Source organism: Drosophila novamexicana, unplaced genomic scaffold (assembly GCF_003285875.2).
Source record: "Drosophila novamexicana strain 15010-1031.04,08,12 unplaced genomic scaffold, DnovRS2.1 tig00000858-arrow-arrow-pilon, whole genome shotgun sequence".
Taxonomy (NCBI): domain Eukaryota; kingdom Metazoa; phylum Arthropoda; class Insecta; order Diptera; family Drosophilidae; genus Drosophila; species Drosophila novamexicana.
In genome coordinates, this window is record NW_020824829.1 from 338,971 (window position 1) to 362,655 (window position 23,685).

At 47.2% G+C, this 23,685-nt stretch overlaps 3 protein-coding genes across 3 annotated transcripts in view; all 3 read left to right on the forward strand.

Moving 5' to 3' along the window:
- Nucleotides 1-23,685, forward strand: part of LOC115764444 (nephrin) — a 66,848-nt gene that overhangs the window by 23,918 nt on the left and 19,245 nt on the right. Inside the window, exons 4-19 of the mRNA XM_030707454.1 lie at nucleotides 4,577-4,729; nucleotides 7,609-7,782; nucleotides 10,170-10,323; nucleotides 10,397-10,533; nucleotides 12,304-12,471; nucleotides 12,558-12,689; nucleotides 17,034-17,170; nucleotides 18,848-19,001; nucleotides 19,080-19,217; nucleotides 19,523-19,687; nucleotides 19,834-20,133; nucleotides 20,189-20,470; nucleotides 20,529-20,952; nucleotides 21,123-21,289; nucleotides 21,675-21,863; nucleotides 22,537-22,686. Coding sequence (XP_030563314.1) covers nucleotides 4,577-4,729; nucleotides 7,609-7,782; nucleotides 10,170-10,323; nucleotides 10,397-10,533; nucleotides 12,304-12,471; nucleotides 12,558-12,689; nucleotides 17,034-17,170; nucleotides 18,848-19,001; nucleotides 19,080-19,217; nucleotides 19,523-19,687; nucleotides 19,834-20,133; nucleotides 20,189-20,470; nucleotides 20,529-20,952; nucleotides 21,123-21,289; nucleotides 21,675-21,863; nucleotides 22,537-22,686 — 3,024 coding nt within the window. The remainder of the gene's footprint in view (nucleotides 1-4,576; nucleotides 4,730-7,608; nucleotides 7,783-10,169; nucleotides 10,324-10,396; nucleotides 10,534-12,303; nucleotides 12,472-12,557; nucleotides 12,690-17,033; nucleotides 17,171-18,847; nucleotides 19,002-19,079; nucleotides 19,218-19,522; nucleotides 19,688-19,833; nucleotides 20,134-20,188; nucleotides 20,471-20,528; nucleotides 20,953-21,122; nucleotides 21,290-21,674; nucleotides 21,864-22,536; nucleotides 22,687-23,685) is intronic.
- On the forward strand, nucleotides 13,023-14,275 carry LOC115764455. The gene has a single exon (XM_030707490.1). It carries the CDS (start codon nucleotides 13,111-13,113, stop codon nucleotides 14,215-14,217), a length of 1,107 nt encoding a protein of 368 aa, XP_030563350.1. The 5' UTR covers nucleotides 13,023-13,110; the 3' UTR covers nucleotides 14,218-14,275.
- On the forward strand, nucleotides 14,623-15,875 carry LOC115764456. The gene has a single exon (XM_030707492.1). It carries the CDS (start codon nucleotides 14,716-14,718, stop codon nucleotides 15,820-15,822), a length of 1,107 nt encoding a protein of 368 aa, XP_030563352.1. The 5' UTR covers nucleotides 14,623-14,715; the 3' UTR covers nucleotides 15,823-15,875.

Here is a 23,685-nt window from a genome sequence, read left to right on the forward strand (position 1 = left end):
GTAATGGCATCTACTACGTTTCACTGACGGACTAAAATATGTGGCTATGAGTGTGTGTGTGTGTGTGTGCGTGTGTACATACATAGGTATGTCCCTTAGGCATCCATGAAAACACGTGCGACATTATTGCAGCAATTAGCCCGGCAAAATGTAGACAAATGTGTAATAATTCAATTAAGTTCATGTAACATTTATTTGATTTATTTATTAAGCTAATTTACCCCCTCGCCCCCCTACCACCCCACCCTACCTGATATTGATTGATGCCTGCTTTCGCATTGTTTGCCAGTCGAGTTTCGCTCGGAAGAGGATGACTATTCTGTAATTTCTCTATTGATCTCATATTACATTAAGCATTCGCTTTTGAAGTTAGACAATTTCAACTAGAATAACTGGAACACATATTGATTATAGATACCAAAAATGTATATTTCATTCATTCCCAGTTGTCAGAGTTAGACAGAAGCCAATTCGCGACCTGTTGTCAAACTGAACAGAACATTGCGGAATCGATTGTAGCCCTGATAAATGCTTTTTCGTGTGCGTCTCATTGTCTTTCTCTAATTAAAATAGCATATGCAACGCAGAAACCTAATGAACGAACCTTTGTCATTCGCAAATTAAATTTGAAACACTCCAACGAGCCAGATGCAAAGTTCTTTTTGAACTAATTTCAACGTACGCTGGCCGCTTAGCTAAAAGTTTCATGGACCCAACTGCACGCACACACGCACACACACACACACACACAGGCATAGTCATACACACGTGAGGGCGCAATTAGATTATAAGTTGGCATAGTAAAGAACTTTTGCACACAAAAGTCCACGTGCAAATTTATGGAAATTTAGAAAATGTTCGCATGCCATTAATTTTTAAAAACGCAGCCAAAAACACATATGCCGCAAGGCGACCGACCGACCGACCGACCGGGTCCAAAAGTTTTTGCTGCCAACGCATAGGGACCCACGACCAGAGCCAGAGCCAGAACCTCAACCTGAACCTGAGCCTGTGCCTGGGCCTGGGCCTGGGCAATGGCGATTCAGCTGCTTCGGGCCAGGCACAATGGAATTCCAGGCATGCACGGCCAAAAAGCAGAGCTGCCTTTATAAATTTTGAATACAAAGCAGCATTGCAAAAATTGAAAGAAAAAAAAGAAGGAAGCATTTTTTTCCGTTATGCAATGCAGTCCAGATGGGAAAATGCGAATGGCAATAGTAGGGAATAGGGATGGAAGTTTGGCGAGCGGTTGAAGCAACAACCCCCAAGCCGCAGACTCAGCCTCCGACTCCGACTAAGTCTCGGCCTGGCTGAGGCTGGCAGCCAATAAATGTGCTTTAATGATTTTTAAATGGTCAAGAATTTTTCCAATTTCCGCTCATTTGATTCGAGTAATCGCATCGTAATTGTAGTGCAAATGATCAAAGTTCGAATCCCCAGCTAAGACCACCCAGTGAGAGGCTCTGAAATATGGCCAAACATTTGTTTTGCGACCTTAAAGTCACCATTCCAGCCCAGTCCCTCAGGGAGCGCATGTCAGAGATGTGAGCAATTTGGAGTGTGCCTGGGACGACAGCGACTCGGACGCCGACTCGAACCCAAGGCTCAGCACTCACTCACCCAGAGGCTGTCTCCAGACCCCAGCAAAACAGTTGACGTCAAATGGAAAAATTGCCAATTCTTGCTTTTCTTACACAGCAAAAAAATAAGAACGAGCGAAAAGAGTCAAGAAATATTTCAGCGCATAAAACTTTTATGAGGCGTACTATTAGTGGGTTAGCGGGCTGAGCTCCAGCCTGAATTCATGGCAAATTGCACATTGTACACCCTTTTGCCCAGGCAGCTGCTGCTGCTGCTGCAGCAGCCCAACAATGGCTGCATAAATTATTTGCAACCACCGCCTCACCCCCTAGCAGCATCCCCTACCCCTGCTGGGCTAGTGCATAAAATTTAATCAACGAATCGCTGCAACTCTCGTATGTTTAGGGTTTGAATGGAGTAGGGTCGAGCGCACAATAGACCTGCTCCTGTTCCGGCTCCTGGTCCTGCACCTGGAGCATGGCACCTTCTAAGCTCGTTCATAATCGCATGTAACGCCAATTGTGACGACAACAACTGAGCACAAAACGACAACCTTCCCATTCTTCTGCCATTCTGGGCCCGTCGGCTACACTGATCGATTGTCGTGAATGCGCCTCGCACATGTCAATAATCAAATACAATTTGCATACCAATCAACAATGCACACATCCTTCTCAACCCCCTCGTATGTGTGTGCTCGCAGCTCCGCCTCAATCCCCTCATATGTAGGTGCTTGCAGGTCGAAGTCGCCCCAGGATTTACTTGTTACAAATCGAGCTGCATTTGCCACGACTTTGTGCAAAACTGAACAGAATCATAAAATAAATATATACATTCCTCGCATTCTACACTCATGTAGGGTATTATTATTAGGACCCCAACTTTGGCCTTTCCGAAATTTCGGGATATAACACGGATGCATTCGAACACCTTTTGAAATCCAATTCTTTTCCCCACTTTTCTTCCCACTTTTGCAATACTTCTGCTATACTTTTTAAAATTCTTGCTAATCTTCATTTATATTGTAAAATTTATTTATTGTAATCGTTTAGAATTAAAATACTCACACTGCGTTATGGGGTTGGGCTCTAAATTACATTTTCCATCCTTGTGTTGTTAAAGTATTAAATTCGTATTTTGGGTTCTTTTGAGTTTGGTTTATGCGCTGATCATTATTCAATCATTCAGCCAATCAGTCGATCAGGGAAAGTGAATAATTTTGTATATTTAGAAGAGTATTTAAACTTCTATATTTCCCAGTTTCTCTTTCCTGTTAAATATGCAACACGCGCTGCATCGTGACGCTGCGTTGCTGCTGCTGCAATATGCCGAATATTATGAATTTCCAATGCAAAGCGCCGCCCTTGCCGCGGATATGCCGCACAGCCGTAATGCTCCTCGGGGCGTCCTTGCGACACCAATTTGCACACAAACGCCTTCACTTAAGGCTGACGCTGCCACGTAGATAGGTTTAGGAATATCTCTTTTTTAAGACCAAATCGAAAATATCGTTTAGCAGATGAGCGAGAAGCGAGTTGAATAAGAAGTTAGCTACAGTAAATCCGAAGGCTGTTCCAAATAATTTGAATGTAAGGTTAACTATGGGAAATATTTATTATTATTTCTATCAAATCGAAGGGAACTTTTGTGTGGAGGCGTTTAACGTATGAGCGAGAAGCGAGTTGAACAAGAAGTTAGCTTCAGTAAATCCGAAGGATGTTCTGAATATTTTTAAATGTAATTTTATTATTATTTTTTATAAAATCGAAGCAAATTGTTGCCTGCTTTCAGGAGTAAGCGCCGATATTATGTATATTCAATGTGCAGCCGAATTAGAGGCTGAAGAAGCGGGAATATTTAATGCTGCAGGCACACACGCACACACACACACACATGTCAGGGTCGCACCTTTTGTATAATGTTGTGTTTCTGTTGTGTGTCGCGGGATTTTGTGTTTTGTATATTTGATTTGTGCATAATAATTGAATGCGCCCCGAGCCAGGCAAATAAAATTCACAAACAACGCGCCAGCCTCGAGGCATCAGTGCTTTGCCGAGGCTATCAATGGGGCGCTCGGACGGTGTTGATTTCATTTGGAGCAGCAGCAAAAGCAATTACCTCGACGGGACGGCTTAGGCGGTGGCAGCTTCTGCCAGCGTTCCCCTGGCAATATGCTTGGCCAGCCTTGCCACGGCTTTGAGCATTCATTTTGCATGCAACAACTTCTACAGCAGGCAACATATGTTGCATGTCAAATACACACACCCTATGCCCCAGCTGCCATCCGCATTTCACTTTAACTTCTCTACATGTGTTGCAGCTTCGAGCGCATTTTCCTCAGACCGACCGTCTGCGGCTGCCACACAAGACGCAATGGCTATGGCTGCCTACTCCTTCAGGTGGCATTAAAATAATGCACACGTGCACTTAACTTTATCCACGACTGTTTGTTTGCTGGTGTGTGTGTGTGTGTGTGTGTGTGTGGGGTGTGTGTTTGCAACTCTGCTGCAATGCTTCCATTGTTAGGCTACCGCCCATCCCCCGCTCCTTTGGCCGTGTGCTGCACAAATATTGAGACTCATACTTGAGCACATTAACGGGAGCTGGTGGCAGACGTCAGCCTGCAGGCCATCCACTACTTTGGCGGCCATTCAACCTGCGAATGCAACCGCCGCACACACACACACACACACACACACATACACAACAGCACAACAATGTTGTCTACAATGGCTGCCACGCCTACGCCCTATCCTACACAGCCAAGCAGCTGGCCAACGTGCTGCATTGTCGCATAATGAGCGTGCGTTGTTTTGCTCTGCCATTGTTTTATTCCGCCTTCAGGCACGCCCACTTCCATGACGGTTGCATTATTTGCTACAGTTGTTGGATTCGAGCATTTGAAGTAACAGACGTCTAATCACTTATTCTTGCTCTCACTCACTCACACACACTCTCTCTCTTTCTCTCTCTGCCTGTCTTTCTCTTTCTATAGCGCCACCCTCATCGATCGAGATCAAAGGCTACAGCCACAACTCCAAGGTGGAGGTGCGCGAGAATCAGGACCTCACGCTCAAATGCATCGTTGCCAATGCGAAGCCGGAAGCGCAAATCGTTTGGTATCGAGGAAACGTCGAATATAAGCCAGGTTGGTATACAGATATACATACGTACTATAACAACTAGCAAGGATTACTCGGCGTTGCCCGGGCATAGTATCAGTTTCAAGCTTCACCTTCATCAGGTCCGTCGATCAGAAGATTCAATAGTGTATGTGTATATACATACTTCTATGTTTCGCACATAATGCACTAATGTAATAGAAGGCAAGCGCAACATCAACATCAAGCCCACACACACACGCACACGCACACACGGACGCAGCTCGTGACAAGTGTCACAACACTAAGCCATCAAATTTAATGTCCACTTACACAGCAACATCCAGCCTCCAACGCATGTGTCTTCTAATGGCATACCCCCCCCCCCCCCCCCCCTTTCGAGCCCCTTCCCCACTTGCCCGTTGCTGCATCGACCCGATGAACGCTTTTAGGCAGCCCCCGCTTGGGCTACCGCGACGGGCTGATCCACTCTGGCCAAAAAAACAAAGAGAGAAAAGTGTAAATGGGTTTTGGCGCGGAAGATGGGGTACAAGGTAGCAGGGGAAAGGGGTAGGGGGTAGGGGTAGCCCTTTGGCTGTCAACCAGTTGGCCGGGGCACATATGAGACCCGCCCGTTGACTTTCTGCTTGATGACGGTGCTTAAATAATAATTTTATACCCTAACAAAACGGTCTCTTTTAGCTGCCGATGCTGACGTTTTCCCTTATCTGTTGGCCTCTGTTTGTGCCTTGTCATTGTGGCCCGCTGGCCGGCAGTCAGCCAAATTGGAAAACCGGAGCGTGGACGTTGCGGAAAATATGGAAAAATGCAAATGTATAAAGGCATCGGCAAAGGATGGCCAGGCTAACCAGGACATGGCCATGGGCATGGGCATGGGCATGGGCATCATACGGCGCTTAGTCGCTTAGTCGCCTTCACGACATTTAATTTTCATAATGATTATGATATGCGGCATACATATAGGTGTTGTCGAGCAGTGGGTGTGTGCTTGGGTGTATGTGAGTGTGGGTGTGGATCTGGGTGGCTAGTGGGTGTCGGGCTGTCGTCTCCGGCTGTCATTTGGCGGCTAACGAAATCATTTTAACACAACTGGCGCGTTAAAAATGCTTAAAATGTGAAACGCACAGCGACGATGATGATGGAAATTTTTGGGCAAACATAAAAAAAAACAACACACACACAAAAGAAAAGCGAGGAAAAACAAAATAAGAAAATTTCGCAAAACGGCGTAAAATGTAGGAAAATCCGCAAGGAAATGCGGGCAGCACAGGGGCCAGGAAGTGCTGGACGTAGCTGCATGATGAATTATGTTTACGACACAATATGTTGCGGCTGGACTGGCTGGTGGGCATGGTGCCCCCCCCCCCCCACTACCCCTCCCAAAAAACAAGACTTTACGACAATGGGCAGCAGCAGCGGGTCTGCAGGCTGTAGCATCATTTGCAAGCTGTCAGTGAAGCTGACTCGGCTCTGACTCTGACTCTGGCCCAGTGGCTCAGGGTCGTCCCAATATGTGTGTGGCGGTCGCGTAAATGACGGTTAATGCCAGTTCGAGGCATAGGCCGAGCAGCCTGCTCATTATCCTGCTGCCATGTTAAATACGGTTCAAGAGGGCAGTCTGAAAAGTATTCGATGTAGTAGAAAAATGATCGAATTTTTATTGGAAATATATTATTTCTCAACAAAATCTCCTGCCATCTATCCAAAAGAGTAAAATATTCTGAATCTAAATAAAGCCCATATACCAATTGATCAGTGTCTGGTTGCCTTTTTGGGCCGATTACTTTGGAGTCCACCCTCGTGTATATGCTCAACTCGTGGATAGTTGAGGCAGCTTCATTTAAGGCCAAATCGTATGCTACAATCGGCCTACAGAAAGACAGAGTAAAAGGGAGAGAGAGGGAGAGAGAGAGGTAGAGAGAAAGCGAGAGACTCACTGCAGATACTTCAGATACAACGAGCCATTGACAATTTATGACCAAAAATTATGTCACAAAATGTGCGCGTAGCAAATATTACACAAAATATGCGCCTACAAATGAATTCCATGGGTCGTGGGTCAGGGCAAAAGGGGCAACAGAATCACGAGGGGGGGTGCGAGCAAACTTCATAAAATATGCGTTAAACTTTATGACAACGACTTAGACGCGGTGCGGGACGGGAAGAGGGGCAGAGGAGCTGCACGTACGCGAAAATGGCGTGCAAATTTTGCAATACCCAGTCAGAGGGGAAACGCCCTTCACACCATCACACACCCTCACATTCACACACACTCACACACACACATACACCCGCCATTTTAATTTTCTTTGTGTAGAGCTCGACCGAGTGCTGCTGTTGATGTTTTGTTGTTGTTATTATGATAAATCGCAGACATTTAACGCAGCGCACAAGAATTTATAACACACGCACACACACAACACACTCAAACACTCACACACACACACAAGCTCAGCTGCATTTTTGGAAGTTCGCTTGTTGCGTCATCATTTATGGCAATACGAGTCCTAGCCCGACCCCCCCATCCACACATTAGCAGCAACTGCAGACGACAGGCAAATAAACTATAGAATTCATGTATCTATTCATGCAAAACTGTTTCTGACTGACTGACTGACTGACTGACTGACTGTCTGATTGACTGACTGACTATCAGCATGCAAAGCGTTAAGAGGAAGCTTAACTTTGATGTGTAATTAAAGACCACGACAGGTCTTTGATGCAAGCGTGTCAAATTTGTAAATGTTCCTTTTCACCAACCGAGTCAAGCTCATTTTCATGAAATGCTGAAAAATTCTAGATTGGCCGGGCAATGCCTGGCAATACCTTTTACAGAATATATTTACATTAAGCTATGGTCTGAATAAATAATAATTGCTGTCGATTGTTTCTTTCAACTCCACAGATAAACGCGACGATAAGGTGGAGGAATCGACACCAAAACGCTATACGACAACCTCCAGCCTGAAGCTGAAGCCCGGCGCGAACGATGACTATACGGAATACACCTGCCAAGCGAAGCACAAGGCTCTATCACCGGATATGCCCATGCGTGCCACCGTGCAACTGTCCGTGTTGTGTGAGTAGAGTTATAGATTCTGCTTGCAATTGCAATTGCAATTGCGAGGCCTGTGCCGACAAGTGGCCAACGGGCCAGCGGGCCAGCGGGCCAGCGGGCCAACTGGGATGCCTTTTGTATGGCATGTCATATATATGCGAACTGCGAAATGCCAAATGCCGACCTCATTAGCCAGCTCAAATGGCCAAGTTTGCAATACAATTGAAATGCTAGCCGCGCGCGTTTATGCCAAGTACCAAGTGCCCAGCTCACCCAAGCCCCGGCTCGGGCCGCAACGAGGTGCCAGCCAATGCTGACCCGCAAAACACGGCCAGCCGCCTGACGGCCGATAGATGGCTACCGATGGCCACAGCCGGTCGCTCTGATGGCCTCCGCGGCCGCTAATTGCGCAATTGGCGCGCGTATTAATTAGTTTTTAAATTCTAATGCGATGCCCAGCTGCTGCATGCTTCATGCGCCAAGGGGCACGGGGCACGGGGCACAGGTCAGGGGACATTGTGTGATGTGTGTTTGGCAACGTGAAGCGGCACGGCAGGTCACAACAATTCCGTGCCCGGTGCGTCGCATTTGCGTATTTCCGTTATTGATTACCGGCGCTGGCTGGCCAGGTAACCAATGCACCTGGTCAAGCAGCCCAGCTCGGCACCTGCCCCAACACACATTACGTACGCCATATTCAAATTAATTATGTTTGTTATTTATGCATAGGCTGCTGCCTATGACCGGCAGGCTGAAGCTGGCCACGAGGCTATTATTGACGCCGCCATTCATTCCGCCATTTCGTGCCATTTGGCCATAAGCCTGCCCGTTGACCTAATAGATTTCAATTGTCAAAGCAACCAAGCAACCGAACACACTCTTTGTATTCTTAGTAGTAGACACTCCCGTCTCCAATGAAGTCAATGTACTACTCATCTATGTATATATCAACAGCCAAGATGACTTAGTCAAGTCCGTCTGTTGCTATGCAAACCAGTCTCTTACTAACATCTTGGCCAGTTATTTTGTTAAATTCAGTTCCTGTGTAATAAAAATAGGAAAAATCAATCGAGCATTGAGCACAGGTAAAGGGACCTCTTTAAGATAGCCGAAAGTTTGATTCTTACTATGCTCCCCAGCTATGAGCAAAATCTTATCAATAGTAGTCCGACTATTCATTTAGCTTTGGAACAATCAGTCGACATGGGTATTTAGTCGTCGAATGCTCTTTCTTTTCAATTGGCCCAATTTGATGCATGGCAGCTGATATATGAAATACGGACATGTGATGGATATGTTTTCATCGATAACAGGCACACACACACACACACACACATATATCCGACGTGCGTGTCTGAGTGTGTGCTAGTTATAAATATTTATATATCTTAATTGCGGCTACACTTACGCGTATCTCTGGGACATGCACATTGCCGTGCAGTTGGGACATACTCATATACACCCGTGCTCAATTATGCGCTATTATTGCACCCCGAGCCCCGCAAACTGTGGCCCGTTACCCGTTACCCGTAACCCGTAGCCCACACCCTTCGTCCTGTCATTTGCAAGAACTGGCCATGGTGTAATCGGATTCAGTTGGCCACATGCTGGGCTCTATATGTATGTATATTCATGGGCAAGCGCCGAGGCAACCGATACTCGCACAATATTTTAAGTGATATTAATTTAATTTTGTGCCGGCTCTGCATGTGTGTGTGTGATGTGTGTGTGTGTGGCATACATTACAGCACACCTCGTTCCCTCTTTTGTATTTCATTTTTATAAATTTGACCTGCGCATCAATTTGGAAGCGTTTAAAGGGCGCTTTTAACAAGTCGCATTGTTTATTGTCTGTGGCATTTAAAATGTTATTAAACCGCCCACAAACATGGAAAATTACAGACAACATTTCGTTGCACTTTAAACAAATGCAATGTAGTTGCACACACATTTTAACAGGGCCCCGCCCTAAGTGCAAATTGCAAAAAAATAATAATAATAATAAATAAACAATACAAAGAGGAAAAGGGAAATCGGAAAATAATGCGTTTGACCACATAAACGATTTGCATGCAAACACTTCAATTAAAAATCGCGCACAAATTCTGCTGCATATGCCCGCTTGTCCATGTCTGCCCGGCCTGGTGGCATGCCGCATGGCCAACTGTTCGACTGTCCAACTGTCGAACTGTCCAACTGGCCAACTGGCCACATTTGTTTTAGTGTAAATTGAATTTATTTGTGGCAGCCACTACAATTAAATATGCACGCAAAAAATACAGACACACACGGGTTTTTGCTACTGCTATTTCCATTATCCATTATCCAACTATACACATATAGATGGGCTTATAAACACGTCGCACTGTTTTACTATTGTGTTTGCTCTCTTTTCTATGCAACCACAGATCCACCCGGACCACCCTATATCGAGGGCTATTCGCCCAGCGAGACACTGCGACGCGGCCAGACGGTGGAGCTGATTTGTCGCAGTCGCGGCGGCAATCCGCCCGCGCAGCTCATCTGGTATAAAAACAACTCGCAGATACGTATGGCCTACAGGTAAGTAAGGCTACTAAGTGGGCAGCTGAATGCAGCTCACCATCATGCCCTTAATCCATCTAACTGCTTGCAGAACCTCGGGCCGGCTGTCGGAAAACATTTACACATTTACCGCCGAGGCGAGCGACAACAAGGCGCGCTTCCGATGCGAGGCGAGCAATGTGATGTCCCAGACACCGCTCAAGGCGGAAGTGGATTTGACTGTTCTATGTAAGTGCAACCACCCAGTCACCCGACCACTCTCGAGCTGCAGCCCCATCGTCATCAAAGTGAACCTTTGGTGGCACTTGAATCTCTCTCTCTTGCCTACCGATTCTCGCCTGTCCAGAGCCAGACTCTGGTGCTCGTTATGCAGACGGTGGCAATTGCCTACTACTGCAACGCCTGCGACTCCTTTGCTTGTTTGCCTAATTGTATTTCGTTAATTTTCATATTTACACACACTCGCACGCACACACACACTTATACTAACACTCAGATTCCGTTGCTGGTTTGTGTCAACAGTCGTCCTTTGCATACTCGCTGCATTCCACAGAACCTGCCACTTGGCACGCGACACAAAGCGAAAATAAGCCTGACAACATTCTCTCTCTCTCTCTCTCTCCTGCTCTCTCGCTCTCTGGCTGTTGCTTTCTTTTGCAATTAAGCTTAAGCTTGCACTTTGTACCCGCACCCCACTTAGCTTTGTCAAATCAAGCAATGCAAATTCTTTTCAAGTGCCAAATAGCACCATTCCCCCCCCCGCTCACTTCTTACCTCTTCCCTTAGCATCCTCTCAGCCACGCCTCTTTACAACAATTGCAATCAGGCTGAGGCGCAGCAAGCTTAAAAGTATGCGACGTCTGTCCAAAACGTCGTTATTCTACGGCATTTGCATGCAGCTGCTCCAGCTTCTAGTCTTCCCCACCCCACACTCTTGTGTCTAACATGCAAATGGGCTTTGACTTGAGGGCATACGTCGCGTATGCGTGATATTTAAATTTGAAGCGGCGAGCCACTCGCCCAGCTGAATTGTCGCTGTTTAGCGCTAGTTTTACCTGGCAGCATGTTTGCATAGTATGAAAGGCTTTAGGCGAACCTGTTGGCACGTGGCCCAGCCAATCCCGCAACTACTCGGACGTGGCCAGGACTTGTCCAGTTGCTGGCGATTGCCAATCAAATTGGCTCTTGTTTAGCCTCAAAGAGCTTTCCTTGTTTACCTTGTTTAGCCCCCAAAATATGCCACATTGAGTGGCCACTCGCACGCACACACACACACGCCCGCACACACGTACACACGCATATACATTGACTTCAGCTGCGCTCGCTCTTGGCAAGTAGCACGCATTATTTATGTATAAAGAAATGTGGCACAAAAATGAAGACGTAGTAGGAATACACATTGAGCCCTGCCCCACCCTCAGTCGGTGTGCGTGTGTGTGTGCGGAATGAAGATGTATGGCGAAATATGCGAGAAGTTAAGAATTCATAATGTTTATTTATATGCGAAACATATCGAGACGAAGTTTTGTATTCCCCGGTTGCAGACCCAATCGGTCCACTACGGCGAATGCGTAATATATGCACAGCTGCTGCTGCTGCTGCTGCGGCTACTGCTACTGCTACTGCTGGCTGGATGACTGGCTGCCTGCACTTATCCATCAAGGCAAATAGCTGACAGAAGCCAGCTGCAGCTTCTGCTCGTTATTGGAATTAGGTAATAGCTCGGCACAGCACAGTCGCCTGTCACTCAGTCACTCAGTCATCATTTGCATGCAGTCAGCCAGTCTCTAGCCAGGCTCTGCCCCACACGCGGCAACGAGCGAGCGATACGCAGTATGTGAAGCCGTGCGGCATGCCACAAGCAAGACAGCGTCTCACATTGACGCAGGCTTATTAAATATTAATGCTGTGCGAATTTACTGATGCTCCGAATCTGACTCCGGCTCGTTTTAACTAAAATTCCCCTTCTACTTCCATCTGATCCAATACAACCCACAGTCGCACCTTCGCAAGTGACGGTGACGGGTCCGACGGAGGCACGCGTCGGCGACGTTGTGCCCTTGACATGCGCTACAGCGCCATCGAACCCGCCCGCCGAGATCAAGTGGATGGTTGGTGGCCGCCAGATACGCAATGCCACATCGAAGACTGCCGTCAGTGCCGAAGGTGAGTGCAAACTAGATGTACAGAAATATGTTAGCTTGAGCACACTTTATTAATTCACTAATCGTCTTCAAATGTATCCATTTCAGGCGGCTGGACAACCAGCTCGAACATCACGACCATCGTGGAGCCCAATAAGCGTTCCCTGGTGGTCATCTGTCATGGCCTCAACATGCAGCTCACCGAGAATGTTGTCTCCACGCACACGATTAACGTTCTATGTAAGTAGCAGCATTATAATATGATTTCTTTTTTGATATCACCAAAATTCAACTGCTGCGAATAGTACTGTCCCAAAAATCAGTCAAATAATCTGTAATACAGTTTTATTTGAGATTGTGAAGACAGATTTTCATCATATTTAATTGCTCACAAATTGTCGCATCGTGCAGTCTGTCGCCCACCAGGAAGCCATAATTATATTTTCGCCAACTTTTTCTTCGACAAAAGAGTTGTTGTTGCAAGGTCTTGTCCGACAAATCAAACTAGTTGCAATTATGAGGATTTGACTAGGATATTTGAAATTTAACTCAGTTTGCTTTGAAAGTCTTAACACATACGTTGTAAATCATCGATTTAAGCATATTTAATAACATTGGGTTTGTGTAATTACATGTGTGCATTACTTTTGAAACTTTTGTAATGTATGAGTTTCCGCGATGTGTGTCATCCGAGGATCGGGACACTATTTCTTCTGAAGAGATTCCGTCTAAACAAGAGATAAAGTTCAAGATTCCAACGAAAAAGGCCCCCAAGAAAGATGTCGCCAAGAATAAGAGGGTCATGACCGTGCTGGAGGCGGCACGCTACGAGATGTGGCGCGAGCATCGCCACCGCCTACAAAATGTGGTGAGCGATCTGGACAAGGAGCCGCCCTCGTTCCAAGCGGTGCGATTAACCGGTGTGAATAAACTGCGCGACCAGGCGGTTAACTACATGCAACGCACCAAAGAAAACATACATATGCTGTTGGGTTTGTCGCAGACTATGCGCACCCACGGCGCCATTAAGCCCTTCCGCTACGAGAGTCCCAATGTGATGTCTGCAGTGCCAGGAATAATTAACAATCTGGAGAAAATGGAGCAGGATAACCATGATCTCGGCATGCGCATCTTGGATGTGGTCAGCGAGGTAGACTCGGGCTTAAAGACCGATGGCCATACCAACAAACAACCTACGCAGCCGTTCACCATGCCCGATCAGGCGCTGGCCAAGTATAAGCCTTTCAACATCAAGCTGCCCAGCACAGATAAAGAGCGCTGGCAGCTCTTTCGTCCACGCATCTACTTTGATATCTATCTGAAGGAAGCGCGCCCACTGGGTCGCTTTGTCGTCCAACTGTACACGGAGGCGGCCCCAGTGGTGGTGCTGCAACTGGTGCGCGCCTGCATGTGCAACATGCACAATAAGTTTTTCATCAAGCGGCTATTTCCCGGCCTCTGGCTGGACGTGGAGCTGCCCACGGAGAACAATGCGGCCCTGCATCGACCTTTGGAGTATGATGGCAAGATTATTGACCATGGTGTCTCCAACTATGTGCTTTCCTTTAGCAAGACACACCTGCAGGGTTTCCGTGACAATCTGTCCTTTTCTATTTCCTTCAAGCCCCTCCAAGTTGTGAATGGCTCACGCGTCGGTTTCGGTCGCGTCATCAAGGGCAGCAAAATCTTTGAGTGCCTCCAAAGCTATGGCACTAAGAACGGCACCCTCAGCCGCGGCATAATCTGTACCAGCTGTGGCGTACTTTAGTCCGTACACTAAGCTTGACAAAATTTTATGTATTGCCAGTAAACCAGCGTATAAGTAAGCAGCATCTGATTTACTGATTACTGAATGGGTGGGAATTGAAAAAACCGCGAACGTCTACTGTGTTTCTTGACCTCCCTGATGAAGGGAATAACGCTTTGATCAGTTGCTTTATCCTATCCAAGGAGGGCATCTGTTTGATGGTTTCGCCGTCGTCCAAGCAGAGGCTACATGTTAGTTTGGTTAGTTTGGTATGTAAAGGGACGTTAACTCTTCGAAGTACCAGAGAATCATCAGTTCGGATTTTTTCAAATAGAATGCCGAACTTACATTTCAAACTTAGTGACCTATAGTTTTAGGTACGTTCTGACTTTTAGTTTAATTCTTTTAGTCTATACCGACTTTCCGAGTAGAAAAAAAAAAAAAAATAGTGAAATTTGTATGATTTATTTTTATTGTATTAAGTTTAGATAACGCGTACCAGTCTTTGATTGAACAGCCATGCCAGAGTTGCCGAAATGTGTCTCAGGCGATTCTTTCGATTCTCTTGAAGAAAATCCGGTTCGAGAGGCTCAATCGGGTGTGCAGCCAATAAGTAAAAAAGTGACGACTTTTACGAAAAAGAAGCCCAAAGTTAAAGTGGGCAATACGCGCCACATAGAGGCATGGCTAGAGCTTCGTCATCGAGTGCTCAATGTTGTGAGTGAGGTAGATACGAAACCTCCCGGCTTCCAAGCGGCCCGTATGACCGGCGTAATGGGCTTGCGGCAAAATGCAGAGTCCTACAATGCGCGTACCAAGACGAACATTCAGATGCTGGTAGAGATATCAAAAACAATGCGAACCCATGGTGTCATAAACCCATTTCGCCATGAGCGATTATATACAACGTCCTCGCTGCCAATGACCTTAAAGGTAATGGCTCGCATTGACCAAGAGAATCAGGACATTGCCAAGCGCATTCTGGATGTAGTCAGCGAGATCGATACCGGTCTCCCAGCGAAAGACAAACGGCCCAAAAAATCTAATCGATCCTTGCAGCCGTTTGTTATGCCCGAAAAAAGCCTGGAAAAGTACAAGGGCTACAACATTAACATGCCCAAAACGGACCAGGATCGCTGGCATCTCCTGCGTCCGCAAATTTACCTGGACATATATTTAAAAGGCTCACGTCCGCTCGGCCGTATCGTCGTCCAACTGTACACGGAGGCGGCCCCCGTGGTAGTGCTGCAGTTAGTGCGTGCCTGCATGTGCAATAGGTACAGCAGTCTGGTTATTAGGCGACTGTTTCCAAATCTCTGGCTTGATGTCGAACTGTGGGACAGTGGCAACTCGGACCTGAATCAGCCCATGGAGTACGATGGCAAGATAATTGATCATGGTGCCTCCAGTTATGTGCTGTCCTTTAGCAAGGAACATTTGCAGGGATTTCAAACTTATATGTCCTTTTCAATTTCGTTCAAGCCACTCGGCGTGGTGAACGGTTCCCGCGTTGGCTTTGGTAAAGTTGTGAAGGGCACTAAGATTCTGGATTGCCTCCAAAGCTATGGCACCAAGAACGGAAAGCTTACCCGCAGCATTATCTTCACGGCCTGTGGTGTGCTATAAATTTTATGTGAACGTAACCAAATTTAAAGTTAACTTTTTACAACTTTCGAAAACTCTTACACGACTCTTACTTTCTGTTGTTGGGTTGGGAGAATACGACTGCGGCTACGACTATCCCGGGCTTCTCTCACAGACTGTCATTAACATCCACACTTGCCACATAAAAGTCCAATCAGTTGCCAGCGCTACGTCAACGCTTGTCAATCTGTTCAGCCCCCCAACTTTTTCCCTTCACGACCGACATAGTTCTCTCTAGTTGCTGCTCCTGCTGCAACCATGTCCAGTCACATCTCATCTATATTTGCCACGTTACAAACGCAGGTGTCTTAAACTCCATTATGCCATGTTCGACGTCACTCTTCATTTGCCTCAATTATAAGTGGACAGCATGAGGAAAAAGCGCAAAACACAGCGAACACAACGAACACGAAAATCATCGAGAGGGGGGCGAAAGAGAAAAAGAGCTGACAGTCCAACCACCAAACCAGCAACCAGCAGTCACTTCTCGATAACAAGATGCCAACTTGGTAACATGGCCAGGACACAAGGCTTATTAATAATTGCGCCGACTTCCTAGTTTCAGCTTTGACTTAGTCAACGCCAGTGGCAACAACTGTAAACAAAGCCAGCGCTGTGTGGGCACTTGGAAGGCCTTACTCCACTCCATGAGTCCTTTTTGTGCAGCTCCTGCAGCGCTAATTAATTTTTCTGCCCACCATCAGCGGGGCGAAGCCGAAGCCGTAGCCCGACTGTGAGATTTACATTTATTACCCATATTCAGGCCCTGGGGTAATGAGATTCCCATAACCCCCTCTAAAACCCATCTGCCCAGTGTCCAGCAACCGCTTTGTGCTGAGACGTTGCAGCTGCCACTTGGGTGGGACATAGAATTTGTTCCACTCTCTTCCTCTCTTCATCCAGCTGCTCGGGAATTTAGAAATATTCAAGGCCGAGCCGCTGTGTCTTATGTGAATATGCGCTGGCCCTCGGGGAGACCCTCCAGATACTTGTACTTTATGCGCGGCAAATTAAATAATTTTAATTTTTATTGTTTCGGCCCGTTGCGACGTCACAGCGGTTGGTCCTGTTTTTGGGTTGGCTTGGCTCCGACTCTTAGTAGGCCATAATTTGCTGGCCAAGTTTTTGGGAGCTCGCTCTCTTTGTTTTTGCCAGGTCCTTTATGCTGACGTTTTTCTCTATATTTTTCGCAGATCCGCCCGCGCCGCCATTAATTTCGGGCTATATGGAGGGACAAATTATACCAGCCGGGTCGGTGCAAAAACTGCTCTGTGTCTCATCGGGCGGCAATCCGCTGGCAACGTTAACGTGGTATAAAAACGACAAGCGGGTAAGTTTTTGTTGCTGTTTTTTGTTTTTGCATATGCAGCACAGCATTTGCGACACACAGGCAAAACATACAAATAAGAGTGCCCGACTAGGAGTTACCATGTAAAATAGATCTTTGTTACATTTTCATAACTAGCTTATTCCATATCTACATATCATGTTTGGCCATATTCTTCCATCGAATCGATTCGGAAATAGGATAAGATTTCGATAAAAAGAACGTATATTTCAAATCTTAGGTGTCTAGCTATATTGATTTCTAGACATGCATGACAAATCATGATGAACAATATATGCGTGTTGGATCCACAAATGCATTCTTCGTATGGCATAGATTCGCTAGCTGGTATACTCTATTTTCCTTATTTCAATGGGTACAGGGTACAAAAAGCTAACTAGAGCAACAGAGATAGAAACACACACATACACACACACACACACACACACACACACACACACACACACAGTTGGACTCGTTATGCTATCAACAGCAGACAACAAACATGCGCCAAACAATAATGACGCTTTTGTTGACCATTTCCGCTTCCGCTTTATGGGCTGAAAGTGCTAATAAGGCGTTAGCAGCCCGAGTGCCGTTTTATACTTATATATCCAGATATATTCTCTGCCTCTTTTTGCACCTGCAGTTTGATGCGCTATCGGGCAATTAACGTTGCCTTGGTCTAGCTGAAAAATTAAATCTTTAGCTGGGCTGGGCCTCAACGGAAGTGGCCACAAGCTGGCACAGCTGCTGTTGCATACTTATGGGGGCAACTTCCTGCCACTGTCCCAGCCACTGTCACTGCAGCAGCTGCAACGTTGATATACAACAAATGGCAAGTGGCCACCGCCAGCTGCCTTCTGCTCACTGCTGTCACAGCAACGGAAACAAGCAACTGCTGCACGCCCAGCTCTCGCCATCTTTATCACCATTGCGGTTTGGTATCTATCCCAGTCGAAAGGCGCTGCCCGGGGGTTTTCGCTGGTGCCGCTGCTCATCTGGGCGCGCAGATTAAATGATATTTTATCAACAAAATTAAAATGCGCTGTGTTTTACGCCAGCTCTTGGCTTCGCCCGCCAGCTGCTCCGCCAGCTGCCGCTGTCTGTCTCTTTGCATATGCAGCACATTGCCGCGAGTTGTTTTGCTTTTAGCTCACTTCGCGCCCACTTTTTTTTATCAGTATGTGTGTGTGGTTTTTTTTTCCTTTATATACCCTGTAGACTTTGGCAATGGTTTGTGAAACTGTGCAGTTATTGAGCACACATACAAATTTTGAGAGAACATAGAGGCACCTTTTGGTATTTGCTTATTTGATAACTTTGCTCTCTGCTCCAAAAATTGAAAGTTGGAAAGCCTACAGCCCTGGATTTTGGTAAACTAAACTTAAATGCAATTTTTAAGTTCTGGAAATTGTAAGCTTATCGAACCGTGAAGAAGGAAGTTATATAAGAAAGCATATTTTATAGTATAGTCCACAAGTCCTTGCGGCTTGTGTTTTTATGTATGTGTAAAAGCCTGTCTGGAAACACGGTATCTCAACGCTAGGCACTCTCGACTTGAACACTCTGGGTTTTTGTTGTCCTGTTTTGGGGAGGTGTATGTTTATTTTTTAGCCAACGGCAAATGTACATACATTATGCCAACTGACGCAATTTACCTTTGCTGTTGCTTTCCAGATCAACTCCGTCATTCGGGCCGCAGACAAATCCGTTTCGGCCGAAATAACTATTTTGGCCAACGTCACCGACAACCAGGCGCAATACCGTTGCGAGGCCTCGAACAGCGCCACGGAGATACCACTTTTTGAGTCTACTACGCTGAGTGTTCACTGTAAGTAGTTGTTGTTGCCGCACAGAAAAGTCGTTGAAGACAGCTCATGCCATTATTATCCGCTGGCTGTGCTTACAGTTGCGCCAGAGACGGTAAAAATACGCATTGAACCGGAAGAGCTGCGACCTGGCATGGAGGCGACCATCATTTGCGACTCGAGCTCGAGCAATCCACCGGCAAAGCTGTCCTGGTGGAAGGATGGGATTTCCATTGAAGGTACGTAAGCGCCAAAGATTTTGGAAGTTTGCCCAGGCGGCAGGGCATGGCATGGCATGGTGTGGACTTGGCGGCGCCGTTGTCAAAATGGCAGCTGCTGCTGCTGCTGTTGCTGCTGCTGCGTCCTCCCAAGAGCTGATGCCGCCGTTGCATTTTTTAAGGCGTTTCCACGACAACATCCGGTCTGGTTGCCAGCCAGTCAACTGGCCCAGCCCAGCCAACGTCCAGTCCAGTCAGTAAAGTAAAATCACGCCCATTTTGTTTTTTTTCCTCCTGCTGCTCCTGCTGCTGCTGCTGCTTCGCAGGCATTAATAACACGTCCAAGCCAGGCCTCTGGGGCGGCACGGTCTCCACGCTCGAATTCAGGCTAAACATCACCCAGGAAATGAACGGTGTGGTCTACACTTGCCAAAGCGCCAACGAGGCATTGCAGCGCAGCGTCCACGAGGCAATCAGCCTGAATGTGCTGTGTAAGTAGTCCGTCTGGATACCTAATTGAGCAATTAGACTCCATCTGAATCTGAATCTCAATTTAAATTGGAATTGAAATTGGAATTGGAATTTAAATGCTTCTCCTTTTCCATACCCCCCCACACACAAACACACACATGCATAGATCGTCCCAAGTTTGTGCCGCCGCCCTCGTTGACGTCAGTTGGGCTAGAGGGTGAGTCCTTGCAGGTACCGCTGCAGGCCAATGCAAATCCTGCCCTAATAAGCTACACTTGGACAAAGAACGGCACACCCATACCGCAAGATACCAGCGGCAGCGTCTCCGCCGGAGAGCATCGCATCTTTGCGGATGGCGCTGTCCTCAACTTTACCAAATTGCATCGCGAAGATTCCGGCGTCTACTCGTGCACGGCCAGCAACTCCCAGGGCAAGGCCAGCATCAACATAACCGTTGTGGTGGAATGTAAGTACCTAAAGAGACCATATAAGTACGCCATTAAGCAACTGCTCATGCACAGATGGCACCGCCATTAAGTCCGTCTCGGAGAATATCATTGTCAATCCGGGCGAGGATGCCATGTTGTCCTGCACCGTTGAGGGAAAACCGCTCGCCGACGAACATGTCAAATGGGAGCGAGTGGGCTACGACATGAAAGTAAAGACCACAACAACCTTTACCAATGGCACCGCCTATCTGCACATTAAGAACGCGCAGCGCGAAGATGTCGGAAACTTTCGGTGCGTGGCCGACAACCACGTGGCCAATCCCACCAATAGAGATGTGCTGCTTATAGTCAAGTGTAAGTGATTCAACGGCTACTCATTATTGCGTCTGCTACTCCCAACTTCCATTTGCAGTCGCGCCGGAGATCGCCAAGTCGCCGACGCTGCTGCGAGCCGCGAGCGGAACTGGGGAGCGCGGACGACTACCCTGCCGAGCGCAGGCCTCTCCGAAGCCGCAGTTCATTTGGCGCCAGGACGGCAAAGATCTGCCCATCAATCACACATTCAAATACGAGCTGGAGGAGCGTAAAATCGACTCGCTCACCTACGAGTCGTCGCTGATTGTTGAGAAGGTGGCGCCCGCCGACTATGGCGCCTACGAGTGCGTGGCCCGCAATGAGTTGGGCGAGGATGTCGAAACGGTTCGTCTGGACATTACCTCCCAGCCAGAGCCACCGCTCAGTCTTAATATACTGAACGTTACCCATGACACTGTCACCGTAGCCTGGACGCCGGGTTTTGATGGCGGCCTGAAGGCCTCCTATCGCGTCCGATACCGGTATGTATCCCGTCCTCCCAATCCGAAAACCCCGTTCTCCAAACCTTAAGTTCATTCCATTGCAATTACTGCAAATGTCACGCGCACTAATGAAATTGCCAGCTCGACCAGAAGCCTTCCCTTAACCCGTTGCATTTTCCCTCTCTCTCTCTCTCTCTGTGTGATTGCAGGATGGCCGACCGCGAGCAGTACAAATACATTGATGGGCTTCCCAACAGCCACAAGCTGACCATCGGGGGGCTGCGGATGAATACGCTGTATCTGTTTTCGGTCATGTCGTGGAATGATTTGGGCCAGAGCTCCTACCTGCCGGATTTGGCGCGTGCCCAGACCAAAGGTAAGCAAGGCTTTAAGCCGCGCAAAATATTCAAATTAGCCGGGGGCCAAGTGCCTGTCCCGTCCTGGCGCCAGCCTCTCCACATTGATTTATGCGCCAACCGCCAGTTGGCATTTATGGTCATCCGCTGTCCATTCAGTCGCTGTGCCAGAAAATGAAGTGTCCACTTCCCCTGAGATTGGCACAGTGGTAGTTGCTGCCACTTTCTGTTCCACCCAGCGAGATTCCTTCACTCAATGATCTCTCTCTCTCTACTTCAACGCTGCACTTAATTGGAATTGTATTATGGCCATCAACAACGTCCACGACAACATCAACGACAACTACAACACGGCCAAACCTCGACCTAAAACATGAATACACGCTGGATACGGCCGCACCGCAGAAGCGCCGCCTCCCTCGCAACCGGCTTCCTCGCTGGGCGGTGGACCGCCAACCACTAGTCAGACACCGCTGGGTGGCACATCGGGCATACTGCTAGTCGGCATCGCGGCGGGAATTACATTGGTTCTGCTCAACGTGCTTCTCATCGGCTGCTGTATTCACAAGCGCAACGAGAAGCGTCTTAAGCGAGGTATATTATCAGCGTCGCTCAAAAAGGAATATTGTATGGGGTTGTTGATGTTGTTTTGTCTAAATTATGCAGCTGGTTGACTGACTGATTGTGGATGGAATACATCTCAAACTCATACATCTGCTCAAAGTTCATTCGATTCCCCTTACATAAAGAGATTTTAAATTTAAGGAAAACAATACTTGCTAGCTGTCACAGCGGATGACCATCATATCATTTGAATTTATAATCCAGCCCCACGGTTGGCCCCACGGTCCTCTGCTACGTGCCGTGTGGTCAGGCGTCGGACGGCGCTAATTTCATTTGCCCGTCACATGTTGAGGCTGCGTTTTCGCGTGCGCCATTGTGACTCCATGGCTACGTGATTTGCGTCACTTTTGCATGGGTTCCTTAACCGGGACCAGATACATTCAGCTCTAGCTGGAAATGGGGCGCGACCGCAGAACTCCCAGCGCCGACTACCCGGCCCCCGAGCAGCTCGCATCCATTCCATTGCCCTGGAGCGCTGCTGCGTCATTTTTATTGCAATTTCTCATTTCGTTTCGAATTTATTTATTGTTTTATTTTTGCAAGCATATTTTTTGTTTTTTTATTTTTTCCATGATTTCGTTTGGTTCGCTTCGGTTGGCTTTGGTTTATTTTGACTCGATGTCGCGACATTGTCATGGACCAGGACTTGAAATGATGCCAGCCGAGTTAACTGAGGATTCCAGCAACACGCCGAATCTGGTCATAATTGGCATCTCTCTGGCGGCATTCGGATTTCTTTTGGTCAATGCGGCGCTCGTCGCTTGGTTCTTTGTACATCAGCGTCGGAAAAAAGGTTCGTTGACATGGTTTTTATTTATTTAATCTTATTTCCTTTCACATACATATTTATTATTGTACTTTTGTGTGTCTGGCTTGTTATTTATTTATTTTTTTTTGTTGCCTCTGCGTTTTAAATTTGAGCTCTAATCAAGCATTTTCGCCCATGCAAATTATACTTTAAATTCATGAACACCCTTATTCTTGGCGTAATCGTTAAGTCTTAAGTCAGGCTGCAGCCACTTCGTGGCTCTTGCACCACTTCCGCGACACCACAGGAAGCAAACGCGTTGTGCAACATCCGATGCACCCAGTGGACGTGGCTGCTCACTTTATGATGCTCACTAAACAATTTCCTGCATCTACATAGATGATATACACACAGATACAGATAGATAAAGGTGGGGCGGGCTATAGGTCTGGATATCGTATATGCGCAATATGCGCTTCTTGTAATTTCCGCGAGAAAACCAGAGCCCAAGCATGGCAAGGAAACAGCCAAGTCAAAAGGGAGAACGGGAAAAGCGAAATGCGAAAAGAAAAACAAACCGCTTTCTGAGCAGTCAACAAGAATATAATGATGACAGAAAATAATGATGCATCCTGGCAGCGGACAGCAGCGACGACTCGGGGCCATGCCAAGTGCAACTGTTTATTGAACAACGACGTTGGCAGCCACCTCGTCCGGTTGCCCAGTTGCCCCGGTTGCTCCCGTTTGCCCCACTTGCCCCACTTGCCCCCGTTTGCCCGCTGGCGAAGACAAATGTGCATCGTTTTCTTAGCTGAACGCACAATCTTTCGGAAATCAGATTGCTTTACCCCATCCTTAGCTACCAGACACCCGGCAACGGACACTAGACAGAACAGCAGACACCAGATAGCATAGAGAGCACGTGTCCGGCAAGTGTTTGAGTCCTGCGCTGGCTGCCTGCCGCTCAATTTGCAGCTAAAGCTGGAGATTGTTTATTAATATGGAATTATATTTCAACAGGCCAAGTGAGCGAAATATAAATAT

Coding starts and splice junctions, on each gene's coding strand:
- LOC115764455 (XM_030707490.1), top strand. CDS start 13,111: ATGTATGAGTTTCCGCGATGTGTGTCATCCGAGGATCGGGACACTATT.
- LOC115764456 (XM_030707492.1), top strand. CDS start 14,716: ATGCCAGAGTTGCCGAAATGTGTCTCAGGCGATTCTTTCGATTCTCTT.